Here is an 18,915-nt window from a genome sequence, read left to right as displayed (position 1 = left end):
TCTGTATGTGTCCGCTGACATCATTTTACTGTTTTTTTTTTTATTAAAAAAGTAAGCCCTTTCTTAATTCTATAGCCCTAACTTTGAATTAGTAGCTTTTTTAAAGGTCTTAAATATTATCTTCAACAAATGACATGTAAATCACACTTATCAAATAATTATGATGTGCAATAATGACACAAGTTGTGAATTAGTCTTCCACTTGTGTTAACATACTGCAGTCTTGTGCACCCTCATAAACACTAAACCTCTATAAATTTTGCAATTCTAAAGCCATGACTTTGAATTAATATAGTTTTTTTAAGGTTCTTAAATATTATCTTCAACAAATGACATGTAAATCACACCTATCAAATAATTATGATGTGCAATAATGACACAAGCACAACAATTGTGAATTAGTCCTCCACTTGTGTCAGTCTTGTGCACCCTCATGAACACTAAACCTCTATAACTTTTGCAATTCTAAAGCCATAACTTTGAATTAGTATAGTTTTTTTTAAGGATCTTAAATATTATTTTCAACAAATGACATGTAAATCACACCTATCAAATAATTATGATGTGCAATAATGACACAAGTACAACAGTTGTGAATTAGTCCTCCACTTGTGTTAACATACTGCAGTCTTGTGCACCCTCATAAACACTAAACCTCTATAAGTTTTGCCCAGTTTCTAGTCTTCCTGCTCGGGCATCCATTATCACACACACCCACACACACACACACACATACACACACACGTGCAGCTGACCTAGATGAAGGCCTGATCCAGCTAGTTGTAATTCTTTAGGCATCGCGTCGAGCAGTGGAGCAGGACCGTGAATAGAAACCCACCACGTGTTGAATGCGGTGTCACACAGTAAAAGGGGGCTTTTCTGCTCCCAGATCCAGATCCAGATCCAGATCCACTACTGAGGAGCTGAGTCTGAGTGAGGAGCACTAACGAGTCCCACCACCACCACCTTAACTATCACATTATGCGGTCAAACGCGCAGTGTTTCTGAGCTATATGATCAATCATGGGATGTCAGTGATAATAGTGAGTGATGGATATTCTCTGGATGTGTTGTTGCGCAACGCATTGATTTGCGCATAACACACAGATGCGCACCTTTTATGCGCAAAAAGGCTTCTGTCATTTTCCTCTGCAGAAAAAAACACTCTTTTATATATTGACAAACTGGGAGTAGATGTGTGGCTATTTAATTATTATTATTATTATTATTATTATTACATTAATTAATTTATATGAAAATAAACATTATTATTATGTCTTTTAATCTATATTATTTTTATTACATTAATTTAATTTAATTTATATGAAAAGAAACATTATTATTAGGTCTTTTAATCTATATTATTTGTATTACATTCATTTAATTTAATTTATATGAAAAGAAACATTATTATTATTATGTCTTTTAATCTATATTATTTTTATTACATTAATTCAATTTAATTTATATGAAAATAAACATTATTATGTCTTTTAATCTGTATTATTTTTATTTAATTTATGAATATCTAAGTGAGAATATTCATCTTTTCTTCTGCCACATTTACAAGTAATGTGCTGGGTATTATAAATAATATTTTTTAATCAACAAGTAAAAAATATATTTTTTTTAAGTCAAAGTTGAAAACTTTTCCCAGCTCTGTCATTGAGTTATGTGTCTGTTGGGTCCCCAAACTGTGTCCGTCTGTGTCATTCAGCTCCTGATTGTTAACACTGTATCCTCACCGTCCTGAGTGAATCCCATTTAAAATGTCTCCCGCTCGGCTGGGCTGCAAATCACCCTGTTTACAATCTCACACCAACACTCACATCAATTAACTGGCCATTGATTTTCCCGCCTGGGACATTACAATATTGCAGACCCCTTTTTCCTTTTTCCTCTCCCAGCAATTTCAAGTTTGGTGCACATAATTGCATGGGGCTTTTTAAACGACACACACGTTTCCACCTATTAATGATCATTTATTGTGTGATTTTTTTTGTTAGTCACAGTTTACATTTCGATTTGCATTGTTCAAGACATCTATCAATACTCCAACAAATATGTGTGACATTTCAAAATATATATTCTTTAAATATTTGCCATAAAGCAGATCACTTCGAGCCATCAGTGGTAGTTGATTTTCCCCCTTTGCTCTTTCCTTTTTTTCATGAATAAGTAAATAGTAAGGCTATAGTCGAAACTAAAAGATAGCTGACACACAAGAGAGGACCAGATCCATCTAGCCCGCAGCCGCTCTTTAAATATTCAGTGAAAAATAATGGCATCCGAGGCATCACCTATAGTAACATTATTATCTTCATTTCTCAAAATCAGCTCGACTGAGAGCTTCGTTTATCTTTTTCACGTAATAAATCTACTCGACTCCTGTGGGACCTCGTTGCCCTCTTAAAACATCCCCACTGAAGGCGCACTCCTGTTAGTGCATTATTTAGGGCCATCATATAATAATACTAATAACGATAATAATAATAATATGGAGCGTGTGAGTGCTCCATAACTTATTTACAGGCTTGATTAAGGCATTGTTTTCTTGGCTTTACAGTTACTGGCAGTGTTATAGTGCTCATTTGTTTAAAAAAAAAAACAAACTCGCATATGTAAAAATTAAAATGCACCAAAAGGTCTTCAAAACATCCAACTTTTGATAATAAGGACATCACTGGTTTGACTGTACAAACAACCCCACTGGATGGCGACGATAGAAAGACATTTTTTTCTAACAATTTTCAACATTAACAATAGTTAAATGATGTGAAATGTAGATGAGTCCACATGTGTCGCTAAAAAATAAATGTTTTGGGAACAAATGAAAAGCTTTTATTTGTCCCTATTCAGATGAACAGACTTGTCTCCGCTCTCCTCTCTTTACCACTGATCATCCCGGTGCGCACAAAGCGTCTGGATGTGCTGTGCGCAATCAGAGACACACAGAGAGAGAGGGAGAAGGAGAGGGAGAGAGGGAGGGAGAGAGAGAGAGAGAGAGAGAGAGAGAGAGAAGGAGGGAGGGAGAGAGAGAAGGAGAGAAGGAAGGAGGGAGAGAGAGAGAAGGAAGGAGGGAGAGACAGAGGAGGGAGAGACAGAGAGAGGGAGAGAGAGAGAGAGAGAAAACGAGGGAGGAGGTGGAGGTGAATGGCAGCATCATGACTGAACATCCTGTTGACCAATCAGCTCGTCGATGGGTTGGACTCCTCGTTTGCTCTGGCAGCGCTGCACGGGCCCTCAAAGTTTGTTTATTCGCGGAATGCGGAGTGTGTGATGAAAACGTGTTAGTAAGTTTACCCCCCACTTTCGACTAATAATAATCAAATGCAACTTGATTGGGGACGTCGGAAACAGAACAACGCCGTGGAGGACTTTTTGTTTTGGGAACGCGTAACCGACCGGTGCCATTTACGCACGGAAACATGCTGGCGCGACGCTCGTTTGCAACTCTTCTTCAGAGAGTAGGTGTCGGTGTGCAACACAACACAACAAGAGCTGAATTACAACGATCTTAGGACGGACTACGGAGTTGTGGAGAGAAGAAAGTTGGTCCAGCAGCCAGCCGGTTCCACATCTACACAGGAGGAAGAGAAGAAAAAGACAAGAACAAACTGTGATCTCTGCTTGATCAATGTGAAAGATTGAAAGATACTGTCGCATGCATTGACTCGAGACGCTGACATTCCCTCGTATAGTAGTCAAGATAAGCTTTGACTTGGCTAACAGAAGGGGTTAAACCGTATCTAAAGGGAGTTTTTGGAGAAACCCAGCCTTTCTTTCCTCCACACGGATCAACTCATTGGGTGGGAGCTGAGAGAGAGACAAGAGTCCCCAGCAAATCAGGAGCTAATTGATTAAAGAGACTTCATTTGAATAGGAGGGAGGCTGCTGGCGAGGTGCCAATCGCCTTTCAAAGAATCCCCCCCTCCACCCCCCCTGTATGATTAATCGCAGAGCATTATTGATAATCATAAACGAGGCACATGCGCGGTGGATGGGCTCCGATTTTACGTAATTTTTTTTTTTTGAGACGGGTTTTCTAGTCATTTTTTTATTCTTTGCCTGCTGATGTGCCAGCCAGCATGTCGCGGAGGAAACAAGCGAAGCCGCAACACTTCCAATCCGACCCTCATCTGCCTTTATCGGAGCACAATGGTGAGTCCAACGTTATAACCTATCGCTGCTTCTTATCAGAGCACCGTGAATATCTCACTGTTTGGGGCTGTTTTTATATCTGACGCGTAAAGTTAAATACTTTGAATTGGACTTTATACTATTGGTTTTTGTTTGTTTCTCTTTGCAAATTCCATCGTCTTGGTGATGAAAGTCTGTAAGGCACTTTTTTTTTTCCAGAACAAAAAGTAATGCTTTCCTTAAATTCACTTTATTCCACATCAAACAGGAATTTAGAATTTAGAATTTAGAATTTAGAATTTAGAATTTCCCCACACCCAAAGACTTAGTATTTTAGAAATAAAAGATAAACACAAGTTTATCTTTGTCTTTTATCTTTTATTCGGATCTCCATTAGCTTGTGACTGAAGCCCAGCTATTCTTCCTGGAGTCCACTTAAATCACTTTGAACTGTTTTAGGCTACATTTCAATACATAATCACATTACAATCTTTACCATACAATGACCATAACATCAAAAAGCAACAAAACACAACAATATTCAAGAAAACACACAACACAGCACCCAGTAGGTCCAAGTTAATACTTTTCACAGAGCACAGAGGTAAATATGATTCATTAGTGGTTGGACCATATAGCATATTATGTCAAAATACAAAAACAGAACAAGCAACAACTTATTTACCATAAATATTAAAGCGTTAAGTTAAAGAGAAGTACAGGTTTACGAAGTGTGTGTGTGTGAGTGATAAAAGTTTCCAAACTTTTTAGTCTCCACTTAAGCTTTAAATGTGTTTTTAAACTAAAGTAGAAACTCTCCTGTAATGAGTAGCCGGCTTTAGTTTGGAGGCTTCTTCTCTGCGTTCAGCGGTCTCTCTCGGTGCCTCGACATGGACCACCCTGTCGCTCCTGCCGGGGCTACAACTTTTCGAGTTCGAGACACACAAATCCCTCCATCCGCGTGTTTCTGTGAAGTCTTACACTGTTCTTTTAAACCTTTTTTTACTTAAAATCAGTGTCAGTAAATGCATGTTTGCACACCAGCGTGCTTTGTGGCTAAAAGTTGGATGAAAGGAGGACAAACTGGTGTTAAGATGAACGAACACACATCCTCCACTGATCCTGGAAATATCCTCCGGTTTACTCATCGGTTACTCTCTTTATTCAAACAGCTGCAGTGAAGTCTTACTCACTCTGACACACTCAAACTGGGTTTCTGTTTTTATTGCAAAATAATTTATAGTTTTCTCAACTAAAATTAATAAATAGGCTTGTTATTTTTTTTTTTTTTTTTACTTTAATGCCTTTAGTGGAGCTCACGCGTAAAGATTATCTTTGGCCTGCTTTGAAAAAATAAAACTCTGTAATTATGTGTTCGCAAATTGAAATAGTCTCTTTTAACGGTGCTGTTGTAGTGAAACCAGTCTAGTGGCATTCAAAACTGTAAATCCAGCTCTGTGTGCTGGAGCTCAGAGTTTCAGAGGCCAGCAACATCCAGTCAAGTTGTAATTAATTGTAAATTGTTCCATTTTTTTGTTGAAAAGAGAGAATATAAAACTAGAAGAAAAAAAAGTTCAAGCTGTGATGAGGTTGTAGGATAAAGGTTAATAACAGTCGGATTTCGTAACAGGACGTTGCGTTGTAACGCTTATTTTTGTTGACCGACTTTTTTACCTTCTCTATCAAATTACTTATTAACAGGAAATGAATAGTTATTTATTTTTCTACATTTTTAATAAATGCTCTTAATTTAAATTGAGGTTTATCTTTTGGTCTGCCATGCAGTGTGATCGAATTTTACTGCACAACATTCATATTTTTATTATTTTAATTTGCAACAATAAATATGATGTGCCATAAATAAAACGTATAAAATGATACACTATTTTTGGCATTGGCCAGACCTGTTGGATAAGGCCTATAAATTGAATATATGCATTGTAAATATACTCAAAGCCACATTGTGTTTAGTGCTGACTGCAAAGCATGTGCAGGTAATTTGGAATAAACAAGTCATGTAGAAAAAGGTATTTGCAGCCCATTTCACGTGATTTTTTAGGAACTTGATGATAAATGCAAAACCTAGGTAATTTCATGAGAGCTGTTTTTTTCTGCATCTTCGTTTAAATCTAATAAACTTAGTGAAGAGTTACTTTTGTCACAAACCCTGAACTGCAGAAAATATCTTAATTATGTCCCATTCCATGCCACATGTTAACATTGTGTCTTGTGTGTGTGATTATAAGGGTATGGACATGTTGTCTTTAGGGGTTTTGGGGGTATTTAGCTGAGTGCTGTGTGTCTTCTGGAGAGTTGTGTTAGTCGGAAGTGAAAACAGAAAGTCATTGTGTTTGTAGCTGAATATCAGTGATGCTGAGGGCCGTAGTTACTGGGAGGTCGGAGCGAGAGCCACAGAGGGTGGGATGTTGAGCTGTTTTAACCTTTGCCAGTGTCCCTCTGTGTGGAGGTGATGGGAGTTCAGGGCCCAGTGTGTTCCCCTCTACCTCGCCACTGACCCTGCTGATCGGAGCTGCAGGCGGCCCGGCAAGGCCTCAGCTTTTTCATTTAAGTGTGTGTGTGTGAGGCCTTATCAATGTTGTGGCCATCCCCCTTTTGCCCTATCAGAGTGGCCCCCCTAGAGGGGAGATTGGCAGGGCAGCCCACTTTGCACTGTTGTTCCCTGCGAACACAGTGTGCAGTCGCTTGTCATTTTGCCAGTGTTTATGTGGTGTGAGTCTAGGTGTAGCCTGAAGGACTCGCTTTGCCTTTTTTTTTCCCTCCCCTTGAGCTTTAAGCATGTCACCGGGGCAGAGCTTCTTAGAATCGAGTCTTGTCCTGGACCACGGCAGCTTTTAGTGGAACCCCATCTAGTGTTCAGTGGGATGAGTCCTGAGGGCTGGAGACGGTGAGAGCAGAAACCCTCCTGAAGTTACAAGTGTCAAGAGGCTCACAGAGGCCCCCCTGCGAAAAAATAATGTAGGATCTCTCAAAGCTCTCCGTCAACTTTTTTCCGACTAATCCTCGCTTTCTTGTCTCTCATATTCAGACTTTGGTCAGTCTCTTTGAGGCTCTGTCCTCTGCTCTTTGTCTCTCCTGACGCCCTTTAGCCCTGCGCACTGCTTACATTGTGCTTTTGATAGAGATTCTATGGAAGTTTTACAGACTCCATCTTTACACCAGCTTGACTTTATCTTAATTTTAATTGGAAGTTAATCCTTGCTATTTTGGGAATTAAGCCTAATGCTAGCATCTGCGTTGTTTGCTATCTTATGTGGACAGTGGATTTGTACTCATGCATTGATTTAGTTTTGATGCTTTTTTTTGTCGTCAAGTAAAGTAAAACATAGTATTGCACAGTTAAGAGAGCAAATCTGTAGGCGTGTAAGCGATGAAGTTGATGAAATATGATTCTAATGTTTTGCAGCTGTAAGGACATTATTATTATTATTTTCTTCTCTCACGTTCCAAATTTAAGATAGAGTTGGTGAGGAGGAGACTGTCCAATGCTGCACTGCACAATCTTTATGAAAATGTTTTGCTCCAGTTCCTTAATTGGTAAAATAGAAATGCAAATTATTTATGTGCATTAATATCATTTGTAATTTTCTGTAATTATATATTCTAATCATAGTTTTATAATTATAATTTTTTTCATTTGCATGTTAAAAATTTGATTATTGAGAATCTTTGGATTTGTAGGAAAATGCGCACAACATATTGGCATCTTTTTCTGAAAATTATTTTAATCTAAGAAACACACTTAAGCTCTTTCTAAAGTATGTGTATGAGTCAAATGGTGAATTAGTTACATTTCAGTGTGCACCATTGTTTCTCATATAGTATATGCATCGTGTATTTTTTTTCTTATGCTCTGTTTGACTTTTGCACACGCACATATATTTTATTTATTTTTTATTTATTCTACATTTTCCAGAAGTTTGTTAGATAAAACTTTGTTTTATTCTTTTTTCTATGGCTCCTATTTTCATCCCACTCTGTGTCATAGAATTGGATTTTCTTCACACTAATTTGTGTACAGTCAGCTTTGAGAACAAGAGAAAAAGGGTGTTTATTTAATCCTCACATTTCTCACACTATGAATCAAACACATTTTTTCAAAATTAGCGCTCGGGGTGTAGGTAGACGGGTGGGTGGAAGGGGGGATTTAACATGAAAAGTTATCATTAAAGTTGAATCTTCCCTGTTTGCATGGTTTGGTGGTGTGAGGGCCAGGGTTTACTGTCATGGCAACTTTGCGTTATCTGATGTCTCTGAGCAGAGAAACATTGAGGGAGATAATCCCTGAATTAAACAGGATCTGCTTTGAGTCGACCGAGATGAGCAGGGCCAGGCTGTGCCGACGATCCCCGCCGCTCCCATGCTGCGCGAACAATGGGAAGGCATCCTGTCTCTCTGTGGGGCAGGGCTGCACTTCTCTGGGTTTCATTTGCAAATGAATTCTTGGCCCTGATGAAAGTGTTGAGGGGCCGGAGCCACAATGAAAGGGATTCATAGAGAAATGCAATTTGTAAATCAACTTGTATGTTAAACAGCGAGATTTTAGTGTGACAAAGGGGAAAAGAATCAGGAAAGTCTGGAGCACGGCAGTGGCTCTGGGGGCAGGGTGTCGTCTCGCCTTTTCACTCCCTGACTCGTGCTGTTTATTAAAATGGAAAATTCAAAAACACGTTTCTGTGCGCATTTGAAAGGCGGCCATTACTTTTGAATTTTTCATCTCAACGACAACAGAAGTTGCTGCGTCTGTAATACAAGATCTGTGAACTGGTGCGTCCAGTTTCTCAGTTTTGGGGAGTTTTGTGATGCATGCATTCTGATGTTCCGCCCTACTCTGAAGTTTTGACTAAGTCATTTATTTAAACAAATGTTGTTTTTTTTCCCAGAATAACTTACCGCTGAGTGTTTGTTCTATTGTTTTTTTAGCTGGAACAAAAGTCTGGCGACTTTTAAAAATTCAGTGTATTTTTTTTATCTTTTCATTAGATTGCAGACATTTTAGCAATGGCAAATAATTTCATATCATACGTATAGAATAAGTTACTTTTTACTTTCGCTTTCATTTTTTTCCTCTTTTGTTTTGCTTGTTGTGTTTAGTGTGTGCACGTAACAGCCTAGACGCCCCAGGCTCTGTTGTTCATGTCTCACTGTGACTGCTGCCTGAGTGGATACAAATTAGTTTAGTGACATAGATAACCTGTCCAAGATGCCCATAGTTGGCTGAAAATGAGCAAAGTTGACAGCAAATTGAAAGTCTAATAAGTCCTTCAAATGCTTGATTTGCGCTGAGTGGACAAGTAGACTTTGAAGGGCATGGAATATAGGAAATCAATGCTTTTCTATGAAATTTCATTAAGACCCAATGTCCTCACTTCACTCTATTCTATATTTTGATGGATTATCTGGAGAAAATGATTACCTTTGGTTGGGCTGATGAAACCCAGATGTACATCTTCAAAGATCACTTTTAAGCAATATTTGAGTAGTTCCCATTGATTTTGTAGCCCCTCTTATCGTGTTTTCAGAGGCCGCTGCATTGAATGAGGCCGTTTTCTCATTTCTGTTGGCTTATTGTTGCCTTTCGATCGTTGTTTTTGTGAACGCATCAAGGGGATAAGTGTAAAACTGATTAACTTAAGATTAACAACAATGGAATTTGAGGAGATAAAGCTGCTTCTTCAGCTGCAAAACATTTCTAATCACTAATCCTCTGTTTCCTCTTTTTCAGGGGACACAGAACTTTGCTCGGAGGACCCCCCCTGCAAGGAGTCAGACGCCCACGTCTGTAGCAGATGTTGCGCCGAGTTCTTTGAACTATCAGATCTTGAGGAGCACCAGAAGAATTGCACTAAGAATCAGTTAGTTCTGATAGTGAATGAAAACCACGCCTCCCCCGCCGGATCTTTCTCGCCTGGGTCTCCTCCCCATAATCCCGATGACCAGATGAATGACACCGCTAATAACACTGATCAAACAGAGTGCAGTGACCTTTTGGAGCCTAACACTCTTGAAAAAGACGAAGCCATGGACGTGGACGTTTCCGGAATGAGCAGTGGTCACGAAGAGGAGGGCAGTCACACAGAGAGCAGGAGCCCCATCAACACAGTCAGCAGCCACGGTGGCAGGGGCACATCTGGCCCTGCACTAGGTACTTCAGCTATCTCTGCCCCTCTACCTCAGCTCAGAAACCTGACTGAACTGGGAAGCTTCTCTATGATCAACAGCAATGTCATAATTGAAAATCTGCAGAGCACCAAAGTGGCTGTGGCCCAGTTCTCGCAAGAGAACCGTAACACAGGGGGCCCCAGGGTGGCAGTGCCAGCCCTTATGGAGCAGCTCCTAGCCCTACAACAGCAACAGATCCACCAGCTGCAGCTTATCGAGCAGATTCGCCATCAGATACTGCTACTAGCCTCCCAGGCCCCAGAACTGCAGGTGCCCCCAACTTCTGCTCCAGGCACAATGGGGCCTGCTGCCAGCCCACTGACCACACTCAGCTCACATCTCTCCCAACAGCTGGCTGCAGCCGCAGGCCTAGCGCAGAACCTGGCGAGTCAGTCAGCCAGTATTAGCAGCCTAAAGCAGCTGGCTGCAGCGGCACAGCTACCTCAGTCCAACCCAAGCAGCAGTGAGACATCTCAGAGCATTAGCACACTGGGACCATCAACAGTCAGTACCCAGTCCTCTGACAAGAGGCCGAGTCAAATGAGTAGCCTGCACTCTCAGCTCAGCAACTCCTCACTAACTAAGTCATCCACGCCAGCATTTGGAATGGGTAGCTTGTTAAGCTCTGCAGTGAATCCCCTTCTACCTCAGCCCCCACCTGGAAACCCCATGTTCTCCAGCTCTCTGCCCAGTGTTGGCACCACCGTAGAGGACCTCAACTCTTTAGCAGCTTTGGCCCAGCGGAAAGGCAAGCCGCCAAATGTCACTTCATTTGAACACAAGAGCAGCTCTGACGAGGCTTTCTTCAAGCATAAGTGCAGGTTTTGCGGCAAGGTGTTTGGAAGTGACAGTGCCTTGCAAATCCACCTGCGCTCTCACACTGGCGAGAGACCATACAAGTGTAACATCTGTGGCAACCGCTTCTCCACCCGCGGTAACCTAAAGGTACATTTCCAGCGTCACAAGGAAAAATACCCACACATCCAGATGAACCCCTACCCTGTTCCCGAGCATTTAGACAACATACCAACAACCACCGGCATTCCGTACGGCATGTCTATGCCCCCTGAGAAGCCTGTCACCAGCTGGCTGGACAGCAAACCAGTTTTGCCCACGCTGACTTCCTCAGTCGGCATGCTGCTGCCACCAACCATGCCGAGCCTACCACATTTCATCAAAAAGGAAGATCATTCAATAGCCATAACTAGCCCGTCTGTTGCAAAGTATGTCTCAGGCGCTGCTGAGCTTTCAGCTAAAAGTAATGATGGAGTGTCTGAAGAGGGTGAAGGTGCAACTCTGCCTACCTCAAATGGGAGAACTGAAGAAGGCAGCCACTCCTCAGGCTTCATGACAAATGTGAGCTCGGCCTCAGAGAGCAACGCCGACTACGCAACATCTAACAGCCCGCCCATGATGACTAACCCACTCATGCCTCTTATGTCTGATCAGTTCAAGGCTAAGTTCCCCTTTGGAGGCATCTTGGATCCTCTCCATGGGTCAGAGACCTCCAAGCTACAACAGCTTGTGGAGAACATTGACAGGAAGGTGGCAGACCCAAACGAATGTGTCATCTGCCACCGGATTCTGAGCTGCCAAAGTGCTCTGAAAATGCACTATCGCACTCACACCGGGGAAAGGCCCTTTAAGTGTAAAGTCTGTGGCAGGGCGTTTACCACCAAGGGAAATCTTAAGACCCACTACAGCGTCCATAGGGCCATGCCTCCTCTTAGAGTCCAACACTCCTGCCCCATTTGTCAGAAGAAGTTCACAAATGCTGTGGTTCTACAGCAACATATTCGCATGCACATGGGTGGGCACATCCCCAACACCCCTCTGCCAGAGAGTTACCCAGAGTCCATGGTCTCTGACACTGGCTCATTTGACGAGAGAAACTTGGACGATCTGGACAATTTCTCTGATGACAACATGGAAGGAATGGAAGACGGCCCGGACAGCAGCGTGCCAGACACACCCAGATCAGCTGATGCTTCCCACGACAGTCTATGTAACTCCCCAGCCCCCCTTGAAATGGCTAACCAGGAGGGGCAAGAGAGAAATGGCCGAGAGCATGCCCACAATTTTGAAACAGAGGAGCTACATATCGCCCAAATGAAGGCTATGGCGAATGGCTTAGCTGAGAGGGATTGCTTCACATATGACTCCTCGTCTATGGGAGGGGATGTTGAAAGCCAAAGCGCCGGGAGTCCAGCTGTGTCAGAATCTACCTCCTCCATGCAGGCGCCATCCCCCTCTAGCATGCAGCCGCAACCACGCAAATCCCCTAGCCTGGAAGAAAGGCACCAGCGGGCCTTATCCTTGGAGCACACCACTGCAAGCCTCTTGCACTCTCACCCCTCCAACATCGGAGCTCTGGACCTGACATCTGTCAATCCCCCAAAAGATCCCTTGGGCATGTTATTCCCCTTCCGTGAGCGTAGCATCATCAGGAACACATCCTGTGACATCTGTGGGAAGACCTTCGCTTGTCAGAGTGCCTTGGACATTCACTATCGAAGCCATACCAAAGAACGACCATTTATTTGCACGGCCTGTAACAGGGGTTTCTCCACCAAGGGCAACCTCAAGCAGCACATGCTAACCCATCAAATGAGAGACCTGCCCTCACAGCTCTTTGAGCCGTCAAATACCAGCCTGTCCCTGTCCCTGTCCTCCAGCCCGACCCCTTCCCTCCTCTCTGTAGGCTCTCTTAACAAACCAGAGGTCAACGGCTTCTTCCATAGCCTCCACCAAGAAATCAAGGAAATGCCCTCTGGCTTGGTCCCATCATCTGCCTCCACCTCCCCAGTGCTTTCCTCCGCTCCACCACGCAGGACGCCCAAGCAACACTACTGCAACGCCTGTGGGAAGTGTTTCTCCTCCTCCAGCGCTCTGCAGATCCACGAGAGGACCCACACGGGAGAGAAACCGTTCGCCTGCAGTATCTGTGGTCGGGCTTTCACCACCAAAGGAAACCTCAAGGTAAATGTCGAAACACCCAGAAAAACCGTTGGCCTCCCAAAAAGTTTGTGCGTGAGAATGTTTGTGAAAAATGAGTCTCAGAGCTCCTATTTAGTTTTATACAGTGTCAGTGCATTAGGTATCAAGAGGTGATAATGTTGTATAATTATTGAAATAAACAGCTTTCTGAGAAAAAAAAAGTTACCTTATAGTGGAAAAGCTGAATCATGCCACTAATATGATTATTGGGTAGGAATTCCAGATGTAATCAGCTAAGAATGATTCAGAGCACTGAATTAATTATCAGAGGCAATCATTGTGTGCTAGGTCAGTCTGTAGTTTTCCATAACGGATTCTGTGGCCTAAATCATTCAGAAAGAGATCCAGCTCAATGATCTACAGAAACTTGGGAGAATTATGTGAACTTAATTATGTGAAACTTGGGATAATTATTTTTTCAGTGCGTCAATCCGTAATCCTTGAAAGGAATTTGGGATGCATGTTAATTGTTAATTTTTAAAGCTCCGGCTTTTAGTTGAAGCTGTTTTTTATCTGCATTTTTTTAGTTCAAGTTGCACAGAAAAGTCTCTAAACTTTTTTGTAGTAGGTTGTACATAAAAAAAAAAACCTTAAACATAATTATTTGAATGTATCTTTCAAGGATTATGAGATTATGAAGCAGGAAAAAAAAATGCATTGTCTTTATCATGTAAAGGCTAGGGTAGGGTCGGCAGAGGTGAAATGTCACATGCAATACTGGCCAAAGCAATGAAACTGGACAGTGCAATTTTACCCCTAGCCCTGTGGTCCCTTTGTGAGATGAGCAAATTAAAGTTTAGAGTAAACAGCGTGTATCAGTCTTGCCAAAATAAGATGTTTACACCAGGCTGGTACCTCTCCGAGCTTAAGCAACTAACTGGTCCGCTGCACACGGGGTGTGAAGCTATTTTAATTTGGAGTCGAGCATTATTATTATTTTTTCCATTGCATCATCTCATGTGCAGCTCTTGTGGCCAAGTTTGTAAACATCACTAATTGTCATCCCTCTGTCTCTCTCTCCTCCCTCCCTTTTATTCCCCTCCTCCCTCCCTCTCTCTCTCCGTGTAGGTCCACATGGGCACACACATGTGGAACAGCGCTCCCGCCAGACGTGGCCGCAGGCTCTCCGTGGATGGGCCAATGGCCTTCCTGGGTGCCAACCCAGTCAAGTTTCCTGAGATCTTCCAGAAGGACATGGCATCAAAGGTTAGCAACGGGGACCCGGCTAGTTTCTGGAACCAGTACGCCGCGGCGTTCTCCAACGGCCTGGCGATGAAGACAAATGAAATCTCTGTCATCCAGAATGGAGGCCTCCCACCCATGTCAGGTGGTATGGGAAACGGCGGTAGCTCTCCCATTGGTGGCCTGACCGGCAGCCTAGACAAGCTGCACAGCATGGAGCCCAACGCAGCTCTCGCCGGTTTGGAGAAAATGGCCAACACGGAGAACGCCCACTTCCGGTTCACACGCTTCATGGAGGACAATAAAGAAATTGTCACCAGTTAGAGCGTATGTCCTCGGCCGCGCACAGACACGTGAAGATGCCTGAAGGCATACTGTACACATATAGACACACAGAAGAAGAAGAAAGAGAACAAGACAGGGACAAAATCAACTGAACTGCTTTGCTCGCCATCGAATCTTTACGAACACGAGTGTGAAGACGAGTTGCTTTTTTTGTACAATGTACATGTTATAGTTTTAAGGAGCTTATTTATTAGTGGTTATAACCTTGCTTGAAACCAAGTGGAAGCATTAACAGTTAGGTTTTTGTTTGTTTTAAAGCCAGAATGGGTATGTATGGGTGCTTTAAAAAAAAAATGTGCTTTTGAAACTTAGAATATCTGGGTAGATAACCTTGGCATTAAGTTATTTTCTGTCTGTAGTAGCTATAACCGAACTGTCGATGTTCATGTGATGCATTAGCCCTGTAATAAGCAAACAGACTTGCTGTAAATAATGTACACTGATCTTCTGTAGATGGTCTAACATCCGTGTGTTCATGCCCCCCCACCCTCCCTTCATCAAAGCAAAACATTGAAATTCAGGCAAGGGACTAACTGATGTGGTAGTTCCTTTTCTTTCCAATTGATATTTACCTTTATTTTATTTAAGGAAGACAAAACGTTGAAGTTTGCTACATTTCAAGGGTTTCTTTAGTGTTAACTTGTTTTGTTGTTTCTGTGTATTGTACTTTCTACTTTTTATTTACTTCCATATTTTTTTTTTTCCCTCTTCTCAATCTCTTTTTTTTCGTTGCTCGTATTTTTTGGTGTTGTTTGAAAGCGAGACAGAAGGGAACATTCGGTCTGGCCTATTTCCTGGCTTTCGGAACTGAGACAGCCAATCAAATGAGCAGGATTCTCCTTCAGTTTCTCAGCTGGATTTCCACGTTGCTGCTATGTCCCAGCATCCTCACTGACATCAAGTGCAAAAAGTTGTGTGTTGAAGCTTCTGTAAATACGTTCAGACGTGGAAAAATTACAAACTCCCTCGTAAGAAAAACTGTACATAGAGCTCACACAAGAGAAGTCCATCACGGCCAGGGGGACAAAAATGATAGTGTTTTTATAAATATAAATATATATTGGGTTTGACAACCTTCGGACTGTTACATGCACTTTCTTGGAAAGTTGGAAGATCTTTATGGGTCCAGTTTCTCTACACTTTAATACCTACTAACAACTAAGATACTGTAATTCTTTACTCTAATAATCAAATACATCAGTTTTCCAAAAGAAACATTGTGCGTGTGTGTGTGTGCTTTTTATTCCCTCCTTTATTTATTATTGGAAAATATATACTGACAATTGTTTTTTCACACATTGACAATCATTTGAAAGAAGAGCAGAAATAAATAATTTGTCTTTGAATAATGTGTGCTATCCCATCGTGCAGCTTGTGTAAACTCTTTTTTCAGTTTCACAGACGAGCAGCAGAAGCAGAAAACGAGGCTCTTTTAATGGTGTGAGCTTCTCTGCTCTTTAATTTCAAATGATCGTATTTTTTAACCTCATAATTTCCGCTGCCAATCCTTGAAATCGCCAATTAATCGCTAATCCGCGGAATCAAGTAGATCCGAGGCTTTTTTTTACGCAGAAAGGAAAAAAGCCATTTATTTACGCACGATCACCACATTATAATGATAATAAAAAAAAAATAAAATAAAAAAAAGTGTCAGCAGGGAAAACATGTTATTTTGTCAGCAGACACAATTAAAGTGTCGTCGGTATTATATATGTGTTTTTTTTTCCTTTAATAAAATCCGTTTCATTGAGAATACGACGATCTAATTATTTGCCACAAAAGCCTCAAAAAGAAGTTGTCAAAACGATCACACGGTTATCCGGATAAAAGCCTTTGACGGCTTTGAAAGCTGCTTTTTTTTTTTTTTTTTTTTTTTATTCAAACCGAAAAATTTCCCCCTTTTGTATTTCAACAGCTGCATTTAATTTAACACATCGTTGCACATCCTGCAATACAGGATCTGTTCATTTCTTGTCCAGCATCCTCGGCGCTCTCCCTCCTCCTCCTCTTCCTCCTCCTCCTCCTCTTCCTCCTCTGCGCAGACTGAAATCCCCCAATATTTACGTTTTATATTTCAGGACGTGGAAGCTAAATGATCCTTGCCCACAGTGCCTGTATTCCTTTTATCGGTCACATCTGTTCCCCTGAGCTCTGTTTGTGCAGCTCATCGGCTTCCTGAGAGATTCCTTCAAAGAAAAAGAAAAAGAAAAAGTGCTCCAATTTTTTTTTTTACTGCTCTGCTAATTATGACAAATACACTTCGTTCATATTTACAACTTTAACTTATTTATTAAAGGCCACATTTCATCTGCTTTATCTTTTATTATTTAATTTATCATTATCATTATCATTATTATTAGGATATTATTGCTGCTGTTGTTTTTTTTTATTATTTCCAAGTCGTTAATTATCATCTTTATTATTAATCAATTATAAATAAAAGTAATATTTGGAATAACAAGAGAAAAAATAAAATTCCAACATACTGAAGATTCATGAAATTGCTAATAATTACAGATGTGTTGCAGGAATACTTCAAGCCTTGTCTCAATGTAATAAATGTGCCTATATATATATATATATATATATATACTTTACGATCATGCAATATTAATCCCGATTAAACATTTTAAATATTTTAATCGATATATATATATTTATATATCGTTTAAAATATCTAATCGTGATTAATCGCATGATTGTCCGTAGTTAATCGTGATTAATCGCAAATTAATCGCACGTTTTTTTTTTATCCGTTCAAATGTATATTGTTGTTTAGATAAAAGCTGTGGGCTATTACCAGGTGGTAAACAGAAATATACAGCAGTAAATACACGCGTTTATCTCTGTGTGAGTAGTCCCACCACTAAACACGGACTGGGCTCTCCCCTCTCGGCTCCTCGCTTTAAGTATCGATTGAGCTGTGCAGTATTACAGAAACACTTGAATCTCAGGTGGCAGGAATGTGTACAATTGATCTCTTCCACTGTGGCTCCCAGCAGTGGCTTTTTGCTCCACAACACAGAGCGCCACAGGAAGAGCCGGGCGAACACACTGAAACACAATCGCTCCAGACTAAGAGGGGCTGTCCCAGTCTGCCCTGTTCACTGTCACTATTTATTGCAGTGCTGCTGTGAGTCTCATCCACTGCTCTGCTGCTACTCTGACAATGTGCTCTCAGGGTGCAGAGGATTACGTACACTTTATATTATAAACACACTCATAAGAGAGAAGCACACACACGCTGCGTCCTCCCAGCTTCACACAAACACTCTCCTGCATAGTTTGATTTATTCTTAACATTTTATCTAATTTTTAATTTAGTGTTTCTTTTTTCCGCCGTCTGAGCTAAACAGCTTGATGGCCTTTTTGCTGCAGTGTCTGGAGAGGATGGGAACCATCAGCAAAGAAACATTACTCTCTTTAGCTGTAAGCCACTCCTGTCCACTTACTGTACACTTGAAGGTTCATTAAAGGCTTGGCCTTAAGTAAGGGCTGTATGCACAGCTGCCACACTGCAAAAATAACATCATTTGTTTCCGGTGAACTTGTGTTGGGAATTATTTTGTTACAATACTAGTTGAGGTGATCCACTTCCCTCTGCTATGTTTTGTCTAAATGGTTTTACGACTGTGAATGAAAATAAAAGGCTTCATGGAAATTTAAATTTGAGATTTGAAAAAAATAATACAAAATTACAGCACATGACATCCATGTAAGAAAAGACTGGCCATGGAATAATATAATATTTTGTTACTCTAAACTTAATTAGAAACAATTATGAGCTCTACAACTGCTAGCAAGTTGAAATAGGTCATGTGGTTTGTATGTGTGTGTGTGTGTGTGTGTGTGTGTGTGTGTGTGTGTGTGTGTGTGTGTGTGTGTGTGTGTGCGTGTGCGTGGGTGTGTGTGTGTGTGTGTTCACTAGTCTGTCAGGAGAAAAAGCAAAACTAAAGAAAAGTAAAAATGAAAGGAAACAAACAAGTAAACTGCTTCTTGACTCATCAACAGCAGCATCGGAGCCATTTCATTTCATTAATTTCTCATCTCTTGTCTCTTCCCTCCACAGAT

General features: G+C 41.3%; 1 protein-coding gene across 2 annotated transcripts; it reads left to right on the top strand.

Annotated features, from left to right (window-relative positions):
• The first annotated feature begins 3,107 nt into the window (after window positions 1–3,107).
• On the top strand, window positions 3,108–16,059 carry sall1a (spalt-like transcription factor 1a). Of its 2 annotated transcripts, none has more exons than XM_037753281.1 (3): window positions 3,108–4,161; window positions 9,884–13,299; window positions 14,386–16,059. In XM_037753281.1, the coding sequence occupies exons 1-3, from the start codon at window positions 4,089–4,091 to the stop codon at window positions 14,821–14,823; spliced, it is 3,927 nt and encodes a 1,308-aa protein (XP_037609209.1). In that variant the 5' UTR covers window positions 3,108–4,088; the 3' UTR covers window positions 14,824–16,059. The 2 variants fall into 2 exon arrangements, with proteins under 2 accessions (XP_037609209.1, XP_037609219.1); XM_037753291.1 differs by lacking the exon at window positions 3,108–4,161 and adding an exon at window positions 6,806–7,116.
• Window positions 16,060–18,915: the final 2,856 nt, after the last annotated feature.

Source organism: Sebastes umbrosus, chromosome 2 (genome assembly GCF_015220745.1).
Source record: "Sebastes umbrosus isolate fSebUmb1 chromosome 2, fSebUmb1.pri, whole genome shotgun sequence".
Lineage (NCBI taxonomy): Eukaryota > Metazoa > Chordata > Actinopteri > Perciformes > Sebastidae > Sebastes > Sebastes umbrosus.
The sequence above is the reverse complement of the archived record's forward strand: the minus strand, read 5'-3'. Positions and strand labels throughout refer to the sequence as shown.